Genomic DNA, 21,897 nt, shown 5'->3' on the forward strand with positions numbered 1-21,897 from the left:
AACCTCTTCAACCTCACACCTTCTCTGCACTGCCCTGTTATATGTCACAGAGGCACTGAATAAAACTTTCAGATAGAAGACTTATCTTCCTAATTAGTACCTTGTGCTGCCATTTCCAAACCATCCTTTCAACACAGCAAAGGAGAACTCAGTCTTGGGAATCCCAGCCTTGTGATGAGCTGGTTGACACTGAGACTGAATCTGTAACCTCATCTAGGCTTGCCATTCCCAAGAGAAGGCAATGCACAGATTCTGATAGTCCCTGGAACCCTCACAAGAAACTTACAAATGTTTGCCTTCAAAATAGCATCTTGGCTTCTTTGGAGTATTTCACACTCCATTCAAGCTAATTCCCAAGATGACTTACACTCATTTCAACTTTTAGACAAGCTCCATTATTGAGATTTGCCTTACCTCCAATTTATCCTTAGCACCTTCCTGTAACAATCAGTCGCAATAACAGATTTGACTGACTTGTATTTCAACCATTCTCCTACACTAAAGGAACCTATTTCCATAGCTGGCATGTTTGGCATCTCTTCTACCTCTGTCATGAAACTATATTTCTGATATGTCCGCCCTGCTTGTTGACTTCAACAACAGTTAATAGCAAGGTGTGGCTCCGAACAGGTATTCCACGGTGGAACAGCCAGTTCAAAAGATTCCCACCTACTCTGTCCCGGCCATTCAGCCCTCCTCTGACCTTGCAATCCCTCATTCACTGAGTTAAACTAATGTAATTGTTCGTAGAGTTGCACATTTACAATTATGTGGGTTCAAACAACCAATTTGATAGAGATTATGGTGCAATCCCTAAATACCTGTACCAGTTCAACTGAGCATGTGATAAACCAGACCAAAGAAATAAGCATCAACCTCTTAAACTAGCTTTACCAGTGGTGACACTGTAACAAGGAAATACTTGTGCAGTTGGATGTAAACGCCTCAATTTACATAATGCAAATGTGACCCTTCCTGTAAACACTTCTGACTAAATATAATGTTAGGTTACATAAACTTTTATACTGTATAACTTCAGAATTAATGTTCTCAGTCTTTCAAGAAGCTAGACAAAATGACATTTAGTGATCAGGATGTTTCAAGGAGGTAACTCTTAAATATGGCTTCCTGAAATACAAGTTACCATTATGTATGAATCCTTGTGTATATTACAAACTTACTAATTCAATAAATACCAAATCTTTTTTTCAAACCAGACATCCTTAACTTAAATGAGCACATAAATAGCAAAACTCTCAGAAGAAAACTCATAAGGTATTTACACTAATCCAACTTTAATTTAGGGAGAGACCTACAGCATGTCCCTTTAAGGAATACGGCAGAAATGGTGACTCAAAACCTCACATTTTAAAAAATTCTAGGTCACATATTCTTGGGGCGATTGTAACCAAGTTGCAGTGCCAGCACAGTCAGGAACTTCTTAATCAGTAATATTTCAGAGCATCTAATCCAAGAGGCTTTGATGAAAAAATGTGTGTTTGCATGTTGTAGAACTAAAAAAAACCCCAAACTAAACAACTCTGCTCTTGTAATGTTTCTCGCTAGAATTCACAATGCACAGATCCCGCAGAGTCTGAAGCTCAGTGAACAATTTCTGGACCAAAGGTCAAAGCATGCACTGGCTTCAGTTCAGGTGACATAGAATTTGGCCTTGGCTATCCTCTGGGCCCCATGGGATGCCCTAAGGCATTGCTACTCTGTGTCAGCTACCTAATATTCTTTTTTAGTTCAGAGTATCCAATATAATATGAAGGCTATATGGGTAGCATCACAGTGGACTTCTACAACATAAAACTTGGAATGTACGTTGCATGCCCTGGACTGTAGCATGAGGAGTTATCTCAAGACAGAAATATTTCTGGAAAAACATGAGGAAACTGTGTTTGGCAAAGGAACTTAAGTCTGCTGAAATCCCATCCATACAGTTTTTTGGAAATGAGCATCTCTAAACCTATGCTTTAGTTCTGTCCTAGAAAAAGTTAGGCAGCAAAACCAATAATTAAGCACTGTGGACAGCTAGAAACAGAAAAAGTCAAGTGGCCTCTCCTGCCCTCTTTTATTTTGCAGTATAGATATACCCTTGAAGTCTAGGGCTGTGTGAAAAACAGCTGTGTACGACAGAAACTTACATATTGTGTTAAAGAGGGAAACACTGCATAAAGTTCACTCTTTATCTCCTCATTTTTGTAAAATCTTCCACATGACTTCACATCAACAAGAAAACACCATACAGAGTTACAAGCTATTAGCAGTGAATTAAACGTATAACTACATTTAGTATCAGCAAGAAAATCAGGTTACAGGCACAACAAGATGCTCCCATTTAACTAACTCGTACTCATTGGTGCAATCCACTGGTTTAGGGTCAATAAGGATTTCCAGAATTGGCTTAATCGAAGATACTGAACTTTTTATGCATTGGATCAGATGAACAGTCTCAAATCAAATAACAACATAAAATCATGGAAGGGTTGGTTAATTTCTTTCTAGCAGAGAGGAGAAATTTATCATGCCAACTTTATTCTTGATGCATCACAAAATTATGTGATGCCAGTGTAAAAATAATTAGTCCTAACTGATTAGCAAAACATGTTTAAATATTATAAGATTACACATAGCTTTATCAGCAAGAAAGAAAATAAATAAAAACTGATTAAACCCTATTTCGGTGAGATTTCATATAACAGGTGTAGGTTTAGTGTATACAGTAGAAACAGCTTCTTTTTATTCAGCAGTGATCTAGTAGTGATGTAACCACACTGCTACATACAAAAATTGAATTCTAAAACTCAGTTTCAGGCTTCCCTTCTCTCTTCCAGGACACATTACAATCACTTCAGAGTCTGTCTGATTGGACAAAAAGAATGGAAATCATTTACCGCAGATAAGGCATAAAGCTGTATCTAGGTTTCTTGCGTAATAATCCTAACACCTAAGCCTTGTATGGAGAAGAAAAATTTGACCTGAAGACTGTTGCACTGTTTAAATCAGGAGAAGAAAATCTGAACAAATATTTTATCTGTGAATAGAGAACACAGGCTCTTCAGTAAAACTGCATATCCTAGATTTCAAACCACTTTGAATTTGGATTCACTGAGTTCACATGATATTTTATTTACTATTTTCTCTTCTAGGAAACATTTATACAAGACATAAATCAAGAGTAAATCTAGAGTAGCACTCTTCGTCTCAGCAAAACAAGATAGTCAAGAGGAACATACATTACAAAATGTGAAAGAGGACAGATTAATGACAACCAAACAAGCCAAACCCAAAACAAACACAAAAGCACACCTTAGTCTCAATATTAACCACTTGTAAAGCATGAGACTGGAATTCCCAGTCTCTTTGTATAGGACATAATGGAGAGTGTCTAGTTATCCCAAATGTCTTGGTCCAATGTCTAAGTACCAGCTGACAAAAAGTAGTTTCTGACAACACAGGAACACAAATCAGGCATTTACTAATACATAATTATCCCAATAAAATTTGTCAAATTAACAATTAATAAGAAATATCACATGACCTGTAAGGATCCTTTAAAAACACTTCTCACTTCCCAAAAGAAAAATCCTTCAGTGAATTTGTTGCAAGAGTGTCCCAGAATTCAAAAGAAAGGAGTGGGAATCAGCCTGAAGCCATCCATGGTAACATCTGACAACTCAAAAAAATCCTGTCCCACACCTACTTTTCTGCCAATCCCTCCACAATAGCACTGAATTTAGTAAGAAAAGCTGATGACAGACAAAACAGATTTCAGGAAGATAAATACATGGAAAAAAAACCAAAACATCAGGAAACTGGTACCTAGGGGAAAAAAAAATAATAAATGTTTCTTCTGTAGTTCTGAAAATTTGTTAAGTATGCTTCATGGCTAAAGTTGAAATACCAACTCAAGGTATATAAAAAGGGGAATCAAAAGCTACATATACACCAGTGCAACTCAATATAGAGGTGGCTATACAGTGAAGCAGTTGGTGCAAAGTGCCCAACATCCACTTTGTTTGTGTTTCAGGGTATTTATTTTGGACTAGCTCCTGTCTGGTCTCATGGAACAAAAGCCTCCTGGCAGCTGGAGAAAATCTCCTGGCAGTTTCATCCAACAGAAACCTAATTCATATGCTTAAACACCACTTTGAAATGTGAATCAAAGAACATAAAAGGGTGTTTAAGGAGATTTGTTCCAAAAATGAATTATTGATCAGAATTAAAACATTTTTACAAGACACATGCTGCTATTAGGTTGGTGCAAAAGTCACTGCAGTTTTGGACCATGATTTTTAAGTCATTATAACTAGGTTCAAACACATTTTTATTAATCAAAATAGGAACCACTACAATCAACACATTTTTGCCAACGAGAAGTAAGTTTGTTTATTCCTGTAGCGTAAAAATCTGTGCTTCGGGATTCGACAAACTCCTGGAAAGCATTTTCTGCATCCTGCTGGTTGTGGAAGCGTTTTCCCTGCAAAAAGTTGTCGAGATGCTTGAAGAAGTGGTAGTTGGTTGGCAAAAGGTCTGGTGAATACAGCGGATGAGGCAAAACCTCGTAGCCCAATTCATTCAACTTTTGAAGTGTTGGTTGTGCAACATGTGGTCGGGCGTTGTCATGGAGAAGAATTGGGCCCTTTCTGTTGACCAACTCTGGCTGCAGACGTTGCAGGTTTCGGTGCATCTCATCGATTTGCTGAGCATACTTCTCAGAAGTAATGGTTTCGCTGGGATTCAGAAAGCTGTGGTGGATCAGACCGGCAGCAGACCACCAAACAGTGACCATGACCTTTTTTTGGTGCAAGTTTGGCTCTGGGAAGTGCTTTGGAGGTTCTTCTCTGTCCAACCACTGAGCTGGTCGTCGCCGGTTGTCATATAAAATCCACTTTTCATCGCAAGTCACAATCCGATCGAGAAATGGTTCATTGTTGTTGCGTAGAATAAGGGAAGAGGACACTTCAAAACGATGATTTTTTTGATTTTCGGTCAGCTCATGAGGCACCCACTTAGGGAGCTTTTTCACCTTTCCAATTTGCTTCAAATGCCGAACAACCGTAGAATGGTTGACGTTGAGTTCTTCAGCAACTTCTCGTGTAGTTGTAAGAGGATCAGCTTCGATGATTGCTCTCAACTGGTCATTGTCAACTTCGGATGGCCGGCCACTACGCTCCTCATCTTCAAGGCTCTCATCTCCTTTGCGAAACTTCTTGAACCACCACTGCACTGTACGTTCATTAGCAGTTCCTGGGCCAAATACACTGTTGATCTTGCGAGTTGTTTCCGCTGCTTTACGACCCATTTTGAACTCGAATAAGAAAATCGCTCGAATTTGCTTTTTGTCTAACATCATTTCCATACTCTAAAATAAATATAAATGGCAAGTAATAAATCAGTAGCAAAAAAAAACATAAAGTGAGAAAAGCACATTAAAATGAGGTATAACATAACCACATTTATTTAAAAATGTATTCCAATATCAAATGGCAAATTTCAACAACACAAAAACCGCAATTCCTTTTGCACCAACCTAATACTAAGAAGGCACTTTTGTTTAAGCATTGGTCTCTTGCAATGGAACTTAAAAGTTAACAAAATTAATCTGGTTAACAAAATAAATCTAGTAAGAAAGGCTTAATGACTTGAAGTTTGTACACATAAAACTTCCTGGTTTTAGAAAGACATACAACTAACATACATTAGAAAACTGGAGGTACCTTATTAGCTGAAAGACAGCTGCTGGAACAACGAATAGGAGGCAAGTTATCTTGTCGTTCATGCAGTGTTCCTGGGAACTGTGGTTTCTTATCATCTTCATTCATTTCTGTCACCCAGCTCTAAAAATAAACAAACAACATATCTGTACCTTAAAGCAGTAGGGAAGATATACTTCATAGTCTATAATGACCCTAACAACTATTCTTATGATGCGCTGTTGTTAATGGGGAGGAGCAATTAAGACAAAAAGCAACTGTGCTTTTTTGAATAAGAAGTAATCTACAAAAAAAATCTGTAGAGTTAAAATGTACATTAAAGATTCAGTGACATTAATGCAATAAAATATTAATTTAAACCCCCCAACATAATTATTTGATAATTTCCTCATTTAATCAAATAATTACATCCTACTTATGCACAAGAGGAAGACTGATATATCAAAGTGATTACATTACTGACCGTTATTTATAACTGTAATTTATTACAGTTATACTTTACCATCAGTTCACCATTAATTGTTTCCCATTCTTCAGCTGTGAAATCAGAAGCTGTGGCTGGAGGCTTGTCTTTTCTCAGAGCTCTGCTCCTTGGATCTAAATGCTCAATACGCTTTTCACAAAACAATGTAAGTTCAGGATAACATCCCTCTTCACCAGACCTTTAAAATGCAAAGATATAAAAGTTACGAAAAACGAACAACACTGCACTGTGTCCTCCATATTTCTCTGCATATGTAGTCACCACAGTCACTGCACGGGACTATTTTCCTGTTACAACTGAATTCTACTATCACCTAATAAGGTTTTAATCAGAAAATTCCAGTAAGTTAACCTTCAACCACTTTCCAGTGTACACACACACAGAGTTCAAAATTAACATCACTGTTCTAATTAAAAAATGCTCATCATTTTCAGCAAAACTTAAACTAGCATGGCATCTGAAGTGGCCACAGTCAGGCAAGTTGGCTTCATGACAGAACCAAAAGTCCACTGGCACCATTTGAGAAAAACTGGCACTGAGTTACTCAAACCTTTTGGATGGTTAAAACAGGAATTGGATTTCTAGCATTATCATTTGGACACTTTTGACATGACTTTGACTTAAACTTTGTATTTTAGTCATAAAGAGATTCAAAACAAATAGAGTATTTAGGTTCGGTTCCTTTGACTTGCATAGAACAAGAATATAATTAGCAACGAAGTTAAGAAAATATAACGCATACCTTAATACCCTGAGAATCTTTTCCAAGTGTTTAACATCTGTGCATTTTTCAATGAACTTGTAGTCCAGGTGAGCAATAGGTATTTGGTATGTTTTAGTGGTTCCTTGGTCCAGCAAAAATGGTACTGACTCATCACCCATGACTAAATATCAAAAGGAAAAATGTGGTGACTCTATAGGCATTCAGTTTCATTTTGAAGCAATGCTAATTTAAGGACTAACCCTGTTCATGCTCTGAATTACTACATTGTTATTATGCAAGTGGATCTACTGCCACAAAAGAAAAATGTCACATTTGAAGACCTGATCAAACAAAGTGTTCTTGACAGTAGATTGATGACAGAAGTACAGTTATATATGAGATGTTTTAGAAAAATTATTGGAAAAATTATATGTAAAATTCTAGGGCTTCTGCGAGGCAGAACAAGTCAGAAAGACTGTTTAAAGGAAAACTACCTTTTTTTTGCCTATCACATTCTCTGTTTTTCTTTAAACACAATACAGTATTACCTATTTTAAGCAAGCGTGGTGAGGATGATGGAGAAGATGGCACAGGGCCCTCAGGTCCCTTCAAAGGGATGATGTTAACCAATTCAGTGTATCTAATGAAATGATAACCTTTGCCTTCTCTGTAACCAAAATAAAGCCAAATGTTTGTCTTTCCTTACTAATTGCATTTTCTGGGCCTCTGATTATATTACTGTACTAATCTGGATGTTTACCAGTAAGGCTGTAACTGATGAAGAGGGGTGTTCAAACTGAACACTTCCTATCTCCCTGTACCTTTCATCTATTTATCTGCATCTTTTTCTGTTTTGATTCCAAGCTTTATGGAGCAGAAATTCCCCACGTTATATAGTGTTTAAAGCAATCAGTTACGGACATAAATCCAATTATAATGTCTAGTATAATTACACTATTAATTTGTAGTTGCACAAAAATGTTTACAAAACAGTACCAGTTAAATAATAACTGGTCATAATTACGTACTGCATAAAGACAGGATTCTGCCCCAAGAATTTACAGCTTCAGTACAGGAAAAAGAACAACATGCATGGGAGAGACAGACGAATATAGGAAATAATTAGACAGGAGCAGAACGGCACCATTTTCTCCCGTTTCAGTATTTCAATAAACGCTAGAGACAGGCAGTTCCTGCGGGTGCCCGCGCAGCTCCGGGCGGTAGCGGACACCCCTGTTTCCAGCCTCGCGCTCCTCTCCTCCGGGCCGCTCCCGCAGCCCCTGCCCAGCGGCTACTGACAGCACAACCTTCACCCCCCGGACTCAGGAATTTACCTCAAATCCCACACCAAAGGCTCCCCTCACAAGACGTCCGGAGCCCGGGCAGCGCGGCCAACCCGTCCCTAGCAACCATTGCTATGTACAACATGGCGGCTCGCAGGGACGCGCCCCAGCCGCCGGCAGGGAAGCGGGAACGACGGTGCGGAGACGGGGCTGCCCCTGCAGTGATGCCCTTGCGAGGCTCCCACAGAGCTCCGCCGAGCTTCAGCAGCGGCACTGGCGCCGTGAGGCGGATTGCAGCACCCACCTGCCCGCTACCGCGCTGCCTCCGAGAGACCGACACGACCTGGCCCTCGCCTCAGCCAGTGACGCTCGCCTCCCGCTCGCCGCCACGCATGCGCAGACGCGCCGTGGCGGGGGTCGCGCTGCGCGCCCCTTTCTCCGCCGGGCGGGAGTGGGGCTGAGACGAGCGGCGGGACGGGCCAGCGCGGCGCTCCCCGCCTCGGGCTCAGGGGCAGGAATACAGCACTTGTGGCTTCAGCTTTAGTAAAACAGCGCCTGTTTGATTTCAATGTGGTATTTTATTTAGCTTAGAACAGCCAGTCCCCCTCGAAACACCGGTCTCCCCAGGTGCCTCCACCACTATCGCCTGTTAGCCATACAGTCCCCCGCCACAGTCTTCACAGCAGGTCTGCATCCCTTTGTGACGGCAGCATAGGCTCTTCACAACCTGTGCACAGTCCAGCCAAACCCGTCCCTCACCCCCCGCTGTCTGGTACTGCCCCTGTGAGGGGCAGCTCCTGCACTCACCCTCTGAGCAGCCACCTCAACAGCTCTGCATGCACAAGGTGCACCCTACCCAGGCCAATCTGTGAACAAACTGATGGAAACGGTGTAGTAAAAACGTCATCATTTATACACAAGGGTATCTGGGTCCAAGGAAAAAAATCTAGATAAGAAATGTCTTTACAGCCAAGATCAGATACATAAGACAGCTCCAAAACAAAACCTGAAGAACGCTTTTTTTATCCCCTAAAACAAGCCACTGAAGTGCGTTTGTAAGCCAGTAGACGGTCAGGCAGTCTCCAACAAAGATGCCTTACTATAGTGGTACATTATTAATCATGTAATGAGCACCATCAAAACTGAGATTTGGAAGCACTAAAGTACACCAAAACAGCATCAGATACATTTTGTAGTACACTTCATGGATAAGGCTATTTTAGCATTACTCAACACACATTTCAAAAGGGCAGATGGAAAAGATTTGGCTCATCAATACAAAACAACCACTTTGATCTTCTTATTACAGACCCCTCACAAATCATCTGAAAAGCAAAACAAGTTGTTATTTTAATATTGGGACACTACCCAAATCTTTACAATACAGACCTAATTATTTCCTTGAGTATAACCAAGCCAAGCAGCCCTTTAGGAATATCTGTTTATACATGGTTTCTTAATTTTTACCTTGCCCCCCTCCCCTCTTTTTTTTCCAAGATTATGATGATTTTTTGACACCTCTTCCACAACTGGGTGTCTGAATTGGGTGCTCTCAAGTCCTTTGAGAATTGCTCTTTTGAAATCCAAATCTGTGTTTCAGGACCTAGCTTTGTGTAGTCATTTATTTTCAGTGGAATTTACTCAAATCACAGTTGTTTTATGCAGTTCACAGGAATCCAAAGAACACTTAAAAGTTAAAATGCAAATAAAGTTTATATGAGACTAGCAAAAACAAGATTAATTCAAAAAGAATACAATACCACGGAGCTTAAAAAAACCCCACTACATACTTTGACTACAATTTAAATGACAGCTTTAGAAATCTATTGCTGGAAGACAGTAAAAACAAAACTTAGTATCACAGTAAACTTTATTTTTTCCATATCTTAAAACACAAATAAAAGTACATTTATACACCAATGGATTTACACAGCAAAGTTATCAGAAAGATGAAACTGCAGCATAAAGTCACTCTATCTTCAGCAGAAATCACCGAGCATCAAAAACCACCACTGGAATAGTGGAGTTAAAGAAAAAAGTCTGTTGTGGTTGAAAAGAGATTAGGAAGAAGAAACATGATGGGTAGGAGGGGAACAAAAGAGACTGCCTAAATCTGAAGTCACAACTAACTACATAAAAGCATTTTTAAACTCCTCTTTAATTAACCCCACAACACTTTCCTTTTATTAAAATGCTGACTAATATCAACCATTCACAGTATGTTACCCAGTGGACACTATCACAGCTTATTATATTTTAAATAGAAAATGGATAATCATTTACACTGCAGAGACTTCCCTATAGCACTTTGCTCTACTGTATTGATTTCTGGTCTTCAAGGACTTTTACATAATTACACAAATCCTCCATTCTGCTTCCCTTACAGACCTCATTTCCATCCACAACTTCCCAAAAGCCTCCAAGTGCACATGTAAAAGGATACATCTCTTTGTCCTTTTCTTGTACATTATTCTGTAGCCACATTCTCTGCATCTGATAGGATCTCTTGCCTTTATTTCATTTTCTGTATGACATTCTGATGTGATGAAGGAAGAGAAAGGGAGTGGGTAAACAAAGCCAGCATTGTTAATGCATAGAGAACTTTCAAAAGTCATAATAGTCAAATACCTATTTGTGGCAAATAAAGCATGATAAAAAAATAATTGTAATGAAGTTGTACCAAGAGCTGAATTATTATCAAGACACTGTGCAAAAAACAAACAAACAAACAAAAAAAACCCCACAAACAACTTCACTTATATTAAAATCAAAGATGATCTTGCTAAAAATCACCAAATTATGACTGCATTATTATTATACATTCCACCCTTGAGAAAACCAGTCTGCTAAAGAAAACTTCAGCTCAGCTCCCCAAGGCCCCAAGATTATTTTCTTAAAAGTCAAAATATCTCAGATATTCCTGAAGCAACTACTCAAAAACACCAACTTTCAAGTTGTTGACTTATTTATAGGGAAGAGAGAACTTGACTGCTGCACTTCAATAAAAGTTGAGTGACCACACAGCATTTATGAAAAAACCCTCTACGAGATGCACAAAACAGAAGGTCTAGTATCTGCATCACAAGCAAACACTTAGAGAAATTGTCCTCTGGAGATGTAAGACCCCCACACAGCAATACAAGCTCTAGTGAATTACTTCCAACGTCGCTATCCATATATACCCCATATATGTGTTACTATCAGCATGTAAAGCTTCAATGAACACACTGCAAATATTTGTACTTATGTACTCTTCAGTATAAAGATTATGCAATTCACTGATGACTTTTCTTTACCTCCACAAATGTAAATCATTGGCTGCTGCTTTGGAGGCTGAACATCCTTCTGTGAATCCATGTTCTAAATAAAAAACACACAACATAACAGTTTGGTTTTTTACTTTTTTTTTTTTTTTCAAGGCATGCACAGTCACTTCAATATCTCAATCTACAGCTAACAGAAGATGAAAACTTCCTTAAGAGTAAAACCAAACAAATTCCATCCATCCATCCCTTACATTCTGTGATCCTGTGAATAATTCAAGTTGGAAGAGACTTCAGAAAGTAATCTAGTTCAACTTATCAAGCAGAGTAACATCAAGCTTCTCAGAGCCTTACCAATCTGGTACTGAAAACCTCCAAAGATGGAGAGGGCACAATGTTTTCTAGAAAACTCAATGAATGAACTCTAGAAAGCTCAATGAAAAATATTTTCTTTTGTCCCTTCTGCCAGAGGTAAGAATTTCCTTGCTGGCAACAACAGTGTTATCACAAATAAGATAAACCTTGTTATATTTTTTCCTTTTCAACACTAGTTAACCTCATCTACCTTTTCATTGATCTAATGGATTAGATATCTTGGGAACAGACTGTAGGTAGAACAGTAAAACAAATTAACAACAACAAAAGCCAAACAAACTGAACAAAAAAACCCCACAAACAAATGAACAAAAAAAATACAAACAAAATGAGAGGCCAGAAAGAAGAAATTCCACCCTCAAAATCCTAACATGGGTGTACATTATTACCAAAATGATTAAGAGTTCAACAACTCACTGTTACTCTTCAAATACCCCTTAATGCCCTATAAATGGTTTTGAATTTTCCGAGTTATTTGGAGACAAGTATTCATTCATAGTATCAAGCAAAATAGTTACATATACTCCTCAAACATTCTACCAACCTTTAAGTAATCCTATCCTAGCATACAAATATGGTTGCAACCATAAACTTTAAGGTTGTTGCTGTAACCACCAGAGAGACAGTAAACACTTTTGCCCCCACTCAGTGCAAGTCTAGACTAGAAGATGATTTTTTAGGTGGTTGTTTTCTGTGTCACTGTTCTTCCTGACACAGAAGACAAGAATTCCTAACTCTTATGCCAGTGAGTAGCTCTTATGATGCTTCTTTATGAGCATGACTCTTATATGCTCTTGCTTAATATTACAGTAAATTTTGTTTAATGGAGTCTGATCAGCACTTGACAAACCACCTTATTAAAACCCCATTATGCTACTCCATTTGAGAGAACTGGAGAACATTAAACTCCATAACTTTCAAGTAAGGTTTTGCTCTACCATCACCATAGTGGCACCTTAATCCATATGTGTTATAGTCTTTTTGTGCCAGTACATTATAGTAAGATATAAGCAGTCATCCCTTAGCATTGAAAGCAGTAGCATCTTCTAAAACACAGTGCTGAACTAAGGAGGACAACAGTTACAATAACTTGAGTTGGTGCTGCTCATGCAGCAAAATAACACTGCTGCCAAGTATTCTGCAGGGAGGTACCATGGCTTAGCCAGGCTTCATGTGCCCTGCAGCTGTTAAGAGCTGCCAGGCTGACATGGCCACAAGGTGCACAGATGCACCTGTGGCACCAGGGTGCAACTGTCACCTACCGCAAAGACCACACAGCGGCCACACTACCGGTGCCAAGAGGACATCACAAGTACTTGTAAGAAAGACACCCCCATTCCATCACACCCTCCCTAAGAGCTTGTGAAGGAGGAGGACAGGCAGCCTTCCTCACAGTCCTCCAGCCCTGCAGCCTCAGACACCTTACCCACCCCAGTTCTGCACGCAGGCCCCTCCCAATGTCCCACAGGGCTTTTACACAGAATGTTATGGATTGAAAGGACCTCGAAAGATCATCTAGTCCAATCCACCTGCCAGAGCAGGAACACTTAGATGAAGTTACACAGGAGTGTGTCCAGGCAGGTTTTGAATGTCTCCAGAGAAGGAGACTCCACAACCCCCCTGGGCAGCCTGTTCCAGTGTCTGTCACCCTCACCATGACAAAGTTTCTTCTCAAATTTAAGTGGAACCTCCTGTATTCCAGTTCATACCCATTGCCCCTTGTCCTATCATTGGCTGTCACCGAGAAGAGCCTGGCTCCAACCTCCTGACACTCACCCTTTATATATTTCTAAACATTAATGAGGTCACCCCTCAGTCTCCTCTTCTCCAAGCTAAAGAGCCCCAGCTCCCCCAGCCTTTCCTCATAAGGGAGATGCTCCACTCCCTTAATCATCTTTGTTGCCCTGCGCTGGACTCTCTCCAGCAGTTCCCTGTCCTTCTTGAACCGAGGGGCCCAGAACTGGACACAATATTCTAGCTGTGGTCTCACCAGGGCAGAGTAGAGGGGAAGGAGAACCTCTCTCAACCTACTAACCACCCCCTTTCTAATACACCCTAGGATGCCATTGGCCTTCCTGGCCACAAGAGCAGGAGGGAAGGAAGCCCGCGAGGCTGGGCTGGGCTGGGCCGGGCTGGGCCGGGCCTTTCCCTACTCACCACCGCCACCTCCCCCCGCGAAGAGGAGCACCGGGTCCCAACGGACGAGCCCAAACACCCCGGAGAAATCCCAACCCCCGCTGGCCTGCACAACAACTCCGTCAGCCTCGCGGTCTCCTCAGCGCCGGCTGATGACGACACTGCGGGCGCCGACGGAGGCGGGGCCTGTGCCGCCGACACGAGTCGCGCCCCACGCTCCCCGGTGCCGCGCGAGCCGCGCACATCAGCGGGTGTCGTTATGTCACCGGCCACGCGCGCCCGGAGGGACCTGCCCGCGAGCCGCGGGAGACCGGGCTGGTCCCCGGCAGCCCCGGCTGGCCCCCGGCAGCGAGCCGCCGTCAGCCCCGGCCTCCTTCCCGCTGAGTAATTAAGCTGAGAAAGTACTAAGTACTCTCGGTGTTCGGTACTTTAGGAAAAAGGGCGGGGTATTTGGTGGCATTTCTTCATATATGAGCTTTCCTATGAACAGCAGTGTCGGTTTCCTAAAAATAAAGCAAAGAGCTGCATGGCGAGATGAAATAATAACCAACGTACTCGGTGTTTTCATTTATCGGTACCGGACCCACTGTACGTGCTCGGGGGAAAATAATCCCTGTCCCGGGTCTGATCAAATGGCTGCGGGGTTTCAAACCGCCGAGCCGTTTTACCTCGAAGTCCTTTCCCTTTTCAGAAGCATTTTACCTGAGATCCGTGGATAAAAATCACAGCTGATATTTTAATCTTGTGGGTAGTTTCATATGCGCCCATATTAAGCCAAACGTACAAGCTGCCATGCTACATATTTTAACTGTAAAGTCGTATTATGAAAAGTTCAAATGCCGGCAATTCCTGTATATACTGAACTGAAATAGCGCGGACGAGATTGGAAACGATACTGGTTGCTCTCAGTCATGGCGGTGTGAATTTGGCATCTTCGGTAGACAGTTTGTAGAATTAGCTAGTTGGGTTTTTTTTATTCCTGGAAATATATTTAACAAATACCGTGTTTTGTGAATATGCCAATTTAAATGACTTCATCACTCGAGAGGTCTCCCAGTTTAAGGAAAAGTCTTTTCTACTTCTGAATACTGAATAAAAATTGTTTCTAAGCACCCAAATGCATTTATATGTGTGAGGCACTATCAGCTGTAATTTATTGATGTTATTCTTATAGTAGCAAATCACCTTCATACATGACCTATAGCTTATCTAAAGTAAACTTGAATAATAAATGGTTGCTGTTATCCTAATTTTGTATTTCAGTTAAACGTAGTGAAAATACTGTAATGATTTTAGACAGCTCAGCTGCTTGTCCATACTGCCGAGGATGAATAAAGCTAAATATAACTTTGTGAGTGCCAGAATAAAGGACAAGCAAGAAAAACGATATGTGGAAGGTGAAACTGTTCATCTCCACTCTGATGTCCCGGTGCCGTTACTACCGGCGTCCTCTCCTCCCCCACGGTCTTTGTAGGTGTGGGGTGTACCCAGAGTTTGGAGCAGAGCTGGGGGGAAGCCCGAACCCTGGTAAATGCATACTAAGTAATTGCCGTCTCACAAATAAACAAATAAAAACACAACTGACATTATTTCTCCAGACTCGTTTCATATATTCTCGTGTATTCTCTGGAAATATTTAAGATCTGCCTGGACACATTCCTGTGCGATCTGCTCTGGTGAACCTGCTTTAGCAGGTGGACTAGGTGATCTCCAGAGGTCCCTTCCAATCCCCACCATTCTGTGATTCTGCCAAACCGATAATTTTAAAAGGACTTGCTAATACAACAGCCATGAAAAAGTCAATTAAAGTTAAGTCTGTGAAAATAAGGTCTCCGCTATTAAGAAAGGAATCATTTAATTGATTGATCACTGACATCCTTTAACTGTTTCCTTGGAAAAATGAGATGTTTTACCAGGTATTAAAGCTTCGGTTACTGGAGCCAGTTTTGATAAAGCCCGCCTCCTTCGAGGGGAGCGCTGAAACAGTGCAGCCGCGTTCTGACGGGCTGAGGAACACCAGCCCGAAAGATGCTCCTCGGGTTTAGGGTGACAGAAAGGGTTGTGATTATGTGGGGGACCCCCACTGTTCAGCGAAGTGAAACAGCTCTCGGGGAATTGGTAGGAAAACGTGAGGAAGGGCTTTGTGGGCGAGTTGGAGGGATGCGGGGCTATTTGTTAGGGGGAAGGAAATGCGGTCGTAGCCGAGTGCAACGTGCATATGTTGCAGAACTGTTGTACCTCACTTTGTTTAGAAACAATATTCTCAGGTTTTGGCTGGGGTTTTGTTTGTTTGGTTTTGGTTTTGTTTGGGTGGGTTTTTTGTTTGTTTTGGGTTTGTGTCGGGTTTTTGTGTTCGTTGCTTTTTTTGTTACTTTTTCGTTAAATCACAGTTTTGGTTTTGATGCTGCTGTGAATTGCATTACATGTCACAACTACCACTTGTTACATTTCTTGGATATTTTTCATCTAAGTCACATAAGTCCACCCGGCTGACATAGATAAACTTGCCAAACCTCACACACAGGAATTACGCTACTAGATATCGACGTTTCTTTCAAAAGCCTCTATTTTGCTTCTTTAAATGCAGATGCTGCTTTTGTAGTCACACGCGACGATTTTACATCTGACGTTCTGCTGGAGGGAGAAAAGTGGAAGAGGAAACAGCGAAAGAAACAGAAAATTTAGAGATAATCCAGCCTAAATATTATATCACGAGGCGAAGGAGAGTAAGACCCATCCGAAGCAGAACACGGCGCTGCTTGATTTGGCCATTCCTCTGTCCCTGTGTAGCAAGCGCCGGCTTTCCCGCCGGGGCGGCTGCTGCGGGGCCTGCCGGCTGCCCCCGCCGGTTCCCCGCTGCCCCCGCCGGTTCCCCGCTGCCCCCGCCGGTTCCCCGCTGCCCCCGCCGGTTCCCCGCGACTCGGAGCCAGCAGGTCCGTGAGGTGTGTGACCCCTCGTTAGCCGTTCCGAGCTCCAGAGAAACAGACACCCAAGCATTCAGGGTCTTTTTTTTAATATACACAGTAACTAAAACCACGGCAAAACATCACCAGGCATTTCCCATCCGACTGACATTTAAAGGATATGCGTCTTGACAAACGCTCTGTGCCTGTTTTGTTCCTGGGCCGTCAGGTACAAATGTACTAATTAACTCGAATTAATTAGCACCCTCGTAACTCGAAATTAAAGGTTATGGTGTAGATAAGGTCCATCACCTATGGAAGCCTTTGGCTGGCCGGGGTCGACCAGCGCCTCTGAAGCCGCCGCTGAAGCGCGGCGCCCCCGGCAGGGAGCTGAGGGGGCGCTCGGAGAGGCGGGAAAGCCGCACCCTCACCAGGCACCTGAGAAGGGGCAGAGCAGGGGGAGGGATGGCGCAGGGGGGCTTTTCATGGTGGGCTGGGTGCGGTGGGGGCTCCCCCCGCGCAGGGCCGGAGTATAAAGTGTGAGGAGAAAGGCAAGCCTCGTCAGTATCTTCCCGTATTCCTGAGGAGCGGGCTCTCCCGTTCGGCGGAGCCGTTCGCCCTGCCCTCGCCCCAGGGCGGCGCCGCTCTCCCGAGGGCCGCAGGGCGGAGGGGGCGGGGGAGCCTTTGCGGCATCGGTTGGTAAGGGCGGGTAGTTCAAACCCAAGCGAGGGAAAGCAGCGGCAGCCGCACGCGAGGAGCCGGTGTGGGTGGAGAGAAGCGAAGCGGTTCCTCACTAAGGGCAACGGGCCCTGAGGCCGGGCGGCGAGCTGCTGAGGCGGCAGGATCCCCGTTCTCTCTAGCCAGCCGGGGCGGGGGTGCCTCTCCCTCAGCCCTCCTCAGGGAGTCCCGCCGGCCGCTTCGGCTGTACTCGGTGGAAAGGGGACTCTGATTTCCGTGCCCAGCGATTTGCCAGATGAGGGAGTGAAGCTGTTGCTTTGCTCTTCTCCGGCGTCCCAGGTGACTGAGAGACCCTCGGGTGCTGGTCCCTTGGTAGCCGTCTATAACCTTCATCACTGGGTAATTAGATGTTGCAGTGAACGCATATATAGACCAACTGAAAACCGTGTCTCAGCTGGGTAACGTTTCTCTTGCATCTCTGTCTTTTATCTCCACATCCTTTCTCACCGTAGGTTGTCAGTAGGGGTAAGCAATTCTTTGAATACAGCACCTTTGCTTTGGAAGATCTCGAGTTACTTCACAAATTAGGGTAAGTGACCCACACCTTACAGACAGGATTTAGCTACACTCTCTTCAACATTAGTAGCTTTGAAGGTATTAATGACTTCTGTGCTTTTAGATCTGGGTGCTCAAAGAGCAGAGTCTTCCAATAAAGTCAGTTTTACTACAGATATAATATCTGTTTAAATAACAGAGCAAATACTCTTGTGTCACCAAAACTTTGCCTTTATCTGTTTTGTTAACAGGGGTGACTGGTGACAAGCAAGGACAGAAAATGTCTTGTTTGAGGCATAAATGTTCAGTGTGTGTTGCTGGGGAATGTAAATTAGTATCAGGAACAGGCATGACTCCATTCCAGAACTCATGTCTAAGTTACAGGCACCATATACGTTGCCTTCTAGTAATCAGCATTTTTACCCCCTTAGGACACTTTGTAAGACTAAGCTTGTCAGAAATTATTCCTTGTCTAAATGTCTGAATCCTCTTCTTAATTTAGTTTTGGTCTCTGGATAGATAGTACTTTGTTCTGTAAACTGCTAGAAAGATTGCAGTTGAAGTGCAGATCAATTTGGGTTCTACGAGATTAATAATAGGTATGAGAAATGTATAGAGCACAAGAATCTACACTTAGCAGATATGGATTTTATTCCTTCCCCTGTAACTGACTTGCTGTGTGACCAGTTGTTGCTTCCCTGCACATTTGTTTTATGATATCTGAAACAAAGTTAACAACAGTTGCAGAAATTACTTCAAGATCCCCAAATGAAAAGGGCTTGATGTTATGTGTCAAATCTAGTGGATGAAACTTTTCCCCTGATAAAAAAAGGAAGTGCTTATAAAACTCTAGACAAGTCATCAGAGGTTTTATTAGGCATCTCTTATGAATGTAAGTAGCATCTCATTCTGAGAGATGTTCTGAACCTCTGAAAAGTTTTCCTTGTGTACTGTATTTGTAAAATGAGACCTTGTGTTAAATTAAGGCTTAATTTGTACAAGTAATACGTTTTGAACAAAAATAATGTGTATACAAAACTGAAGCATGCACTAGGAATTGCTGTAAAGACGTACAATGTTCACTCAGTGTCTGTGTTGCAGTGACTCCCCTACAATCGTTTGTAAATTGCGCTCTCAGTATCACTAGCGTAAGCTCACAGGCTCCTCCTGCTGGACATTGGCGTATTTACAGCATATTTTTGGCTTATAGTCGGGTTTGGAAACTATTCTCATCTCCCCTACGACTGCAAAAAATCGTGTTTCTGTGATTTTGTTACTTCACAATTTTGCTTTAATGGTTTTATTCTGTAATATTTAACATTTCTTCTACTCTCCGTTGTTCATAATATTAGATAATTTATCCCATGGAATGTCTGAGAATGAAACTGCAAATGTGGGCTTTCCTTTTATTGTTTCTTCAGCATGCTGACTGAACATTAAGGTTCTAAACGCACAAGCTTGTGCACTTTTGTTCAACGTGTGATTAGTTTGACTCTGTTTAACAAAAACACTAATATTTTTAAAGGTAAGTGTGGGCATGGTTGTTTTGTCTTTTTTTGTGGGTATTTTGTTTGTGGTTGGTGGTTTAGTGTTTTGTGGGGGTTTTTTGTTCTTTTTTTTTCTTTTTTTTTTTTTTTTTTTTTTCCTGGTGTGATTGAGATTTTGAATATCTGTCTCTAAATAGCATTCATAATTCAAATCTCCTGGCAACATTCATTAACTAACTGCAGTTTACCAAAATTCAGCATTGAAAAGGAAATCCCTATTCTTTTTGTTGATTACACAAAGATAACGCTCTGTTGCTGCTACAGGTCTCTTACAGGTCTTCCTCCTTTTACAAAAAGAAGAGCTATGCTGATGTGGTCCTCTACTTATAGCATGAGTAATCGACTTAGGAGCAGCAATGTACTACACAAAGACTCTTCACATCTTTTTCCTGTCTTCTGAAAGTTATTTTCTAGTTCATAACACAGCATTTTCAGCTTATTGCCTAAAATGCTGAAAAGTGATGCATATGAAACACTAGATGCTGCTTGGAGTTAGTCCTGCACTGTCAAGGAAGTTTTTCATGTAATAACGAGTTTAAAACTATGCCCTCATGTTTCTTATTTGTGCTCTCATTTATTTCACCAAGTTAAAACAGGGAATGAGGAAAAAGCAGTGAGGGAAGACAAATGTGAAAGCAAGGTACTTGTAGAGAGAAAGGAACCAGGTCAGACTTCAGAGTTTGTAGTCCTATTGGAATTATTTTCACATACCTCTATTTCCTGGAATAATTTTTCTAAATTATGTGGATGGATTTGTTTATTTTATATCTCATTGATTTTATACTGATATTAACAAGATTCTTTAGGCCTTTATGCCCAGTTCTCACAGTCCACTCTTTTGAACTTTTATATGTTTGTCTTCTCACAGCAGAAATAAAGAAGAGGCACTTTCTATACTGCAATGATCTTATAAAGTGCCTTCAGTATGGGTCAGAAAACTCTAATTAAATGGCACAGCACCATCAAAGAAGAGTTCTGTCACCCAGGCAATTTGGATTCCCACTGCTTACATTTGGTGGCTTGGGGCTTGACTAAGTCAGGATTGTTGGGATATTAGCTATGTCTTAATATTTGGTGTTTAAGTTGCCTTTAAAGATTCTGTTCTGAAAATTCAGTAACTATTTCCAGGCTTATGTTCCGAAATACCAGTTCTAGAGGCCAGTAACATGTCCCAGTAAAAGGTGCTGATACAGACTTTGAAGTTCTTACAAAGTTGATGTGAACTACCATGGTTTCTCTGACATCAGCCCTCATATAGGCATTATTTGTAACATCTTTTATTCTATTACTATGTCTTGTGTATAGAAAGCAATGACCTATTGCCACTCTAGCAATAGAGTGGAAAACGGAGAAACTCTGCCATATATGAGTGGCAAAAAAGTAAGTCTATGTTCTTACATGTCTTACTTCAATGGGTGCATCAGCCACTTCTAACTTTTCTAGGAAAATATATAGTCACTCTTAAAAGCTTTTATACTTACTAAGTTTAAAAGAACGTTTCTATCTACATGTATGGTAAGTCCATCTGTTTCTTTAAAGCTTCAGAACACTCAGTTTACCCACCAAGCTGAGAAAAGCAGAGAGCATCTTTACAAAATAATATTGAATATTGCCGCAGATAAGAATGTACTGCTCACTTTGTCACTAGAGGTCAAATTCTATTCCTTCCAGGGACTGTAGGGATGTAAATTGTAGGGAGACCTGTAGACTTGTGGCTTTATGATTAATCGTCTCCCTTTTTTAATGAGAAAATGCCTTTTGTCTAAACTCATCTATTACCAGAGCTTCTGCTACATATTGAGGACTGAGCTGTTAGTGGCTGGATGAATCAATAACATAGTGCAAATAAAAATCTTGGTCCTATTGGAATGAGAGAGAGCTTTGTCACTGATTTCAGCACAGATGAGACTCTAGTTGCTGTGTTGCTTATTTGAAGTGTTTTTCCTTGGATGAGGATTGGCAGATCAGTTGGCTAACTGGATGTATGTTTTAATTTGCCTCACAGTATACTATGCATTTTAATCTCTCATTCTAACCATCTACTTCATCGCAATTTATCTTTGTGTTCCTGTATAAGCACTGTTTCTACTAAGACTAATTAAAATACTTTTGTCAAGGCTGCTAGCTTGACAGATGTACACAAGCCTTTTCTCACTAATCTGAGGGTGTTTTGGTGACTACTTTTATCATTTGTTTCAGAAATAACACTGGTATCTTAATTTACAGAGTCAAAGTACCAAGCAGAAG

At 41.4% G+C, this 21,897-nt stretch overlaps 2 protein-coding genes across 2 annotated transcripts in view; both read right to left on the bottom strand.

Annotated features, from left to right (window-relative positions):
- The window catches only part of SPAG1 (sperm associated antigen 1), a 37,397-nt gene extending 29,082 nt beyond the window's left edge, over positions 1-8,315 (bottom strand). Inside the window, exons 1-4 of the mRNA XM_080340568.1 lie at positions 8,245-8,315; positions 6,950-7,091; positions 6,226-6,385; positions 5,727-5,846 (exon numbers count right to left, since the gene is read on the bottom strand). Coding sequence (XP_080196694.1) covers positions 5,727-5,846; positions 6,226-6,385; positions 6,950-7,089 — 420 coding nt within the window. The 5' untranslated portion in view covers positions 7,090-7,091; positions 8,245-8,315. The remainder of the gene's footprint in view (positions 1-5,726; positions 5,847-6,225; positions 6,386-6,949; positions 7,092-8,244) is intronic.
- Positions 8,316-10,045: 1,730 nt separating this feature from the next.
- On the bottom strand, positions 10,046-14,110 carry POLR2K (RNA polymerase II, I and III subunit K). The gene is made up of 4 exons (XM_080339611.1): positions 13,989-14,110; positions 11,490-11,553; positions 10,637-10,729; positions 10,046-10,205 (listed from the first exon to the last, which is right to left on the bottom strand). The coding sequence occupies exons 2-4, from the start codon at positions 11,548-11,550 to the stop codon at positions 10,183-10,185; spliced, it is 177 nt and encodes a 58-aa protein (XP_080195737.1). The 5' UTR covers positions 11,551-11,553; positions 13,989-14,110; the 3' UTR covers positions 10,046-10,182.
- Between the last annotated feature and the right edge of the window lie 7,787 nt (positions 14,111-21,897).

This window comes from Nesoenas mayeri (assembly GCF_963082525.1).
Source record: "Nesoenas mayeri genome assembly, chromosome: 2".
NCBI lineage: Eukaryota > Metazoa > Chordata > Aves > Columbiformes > Columbidae > Nesoenas > Nesoenas mayeri.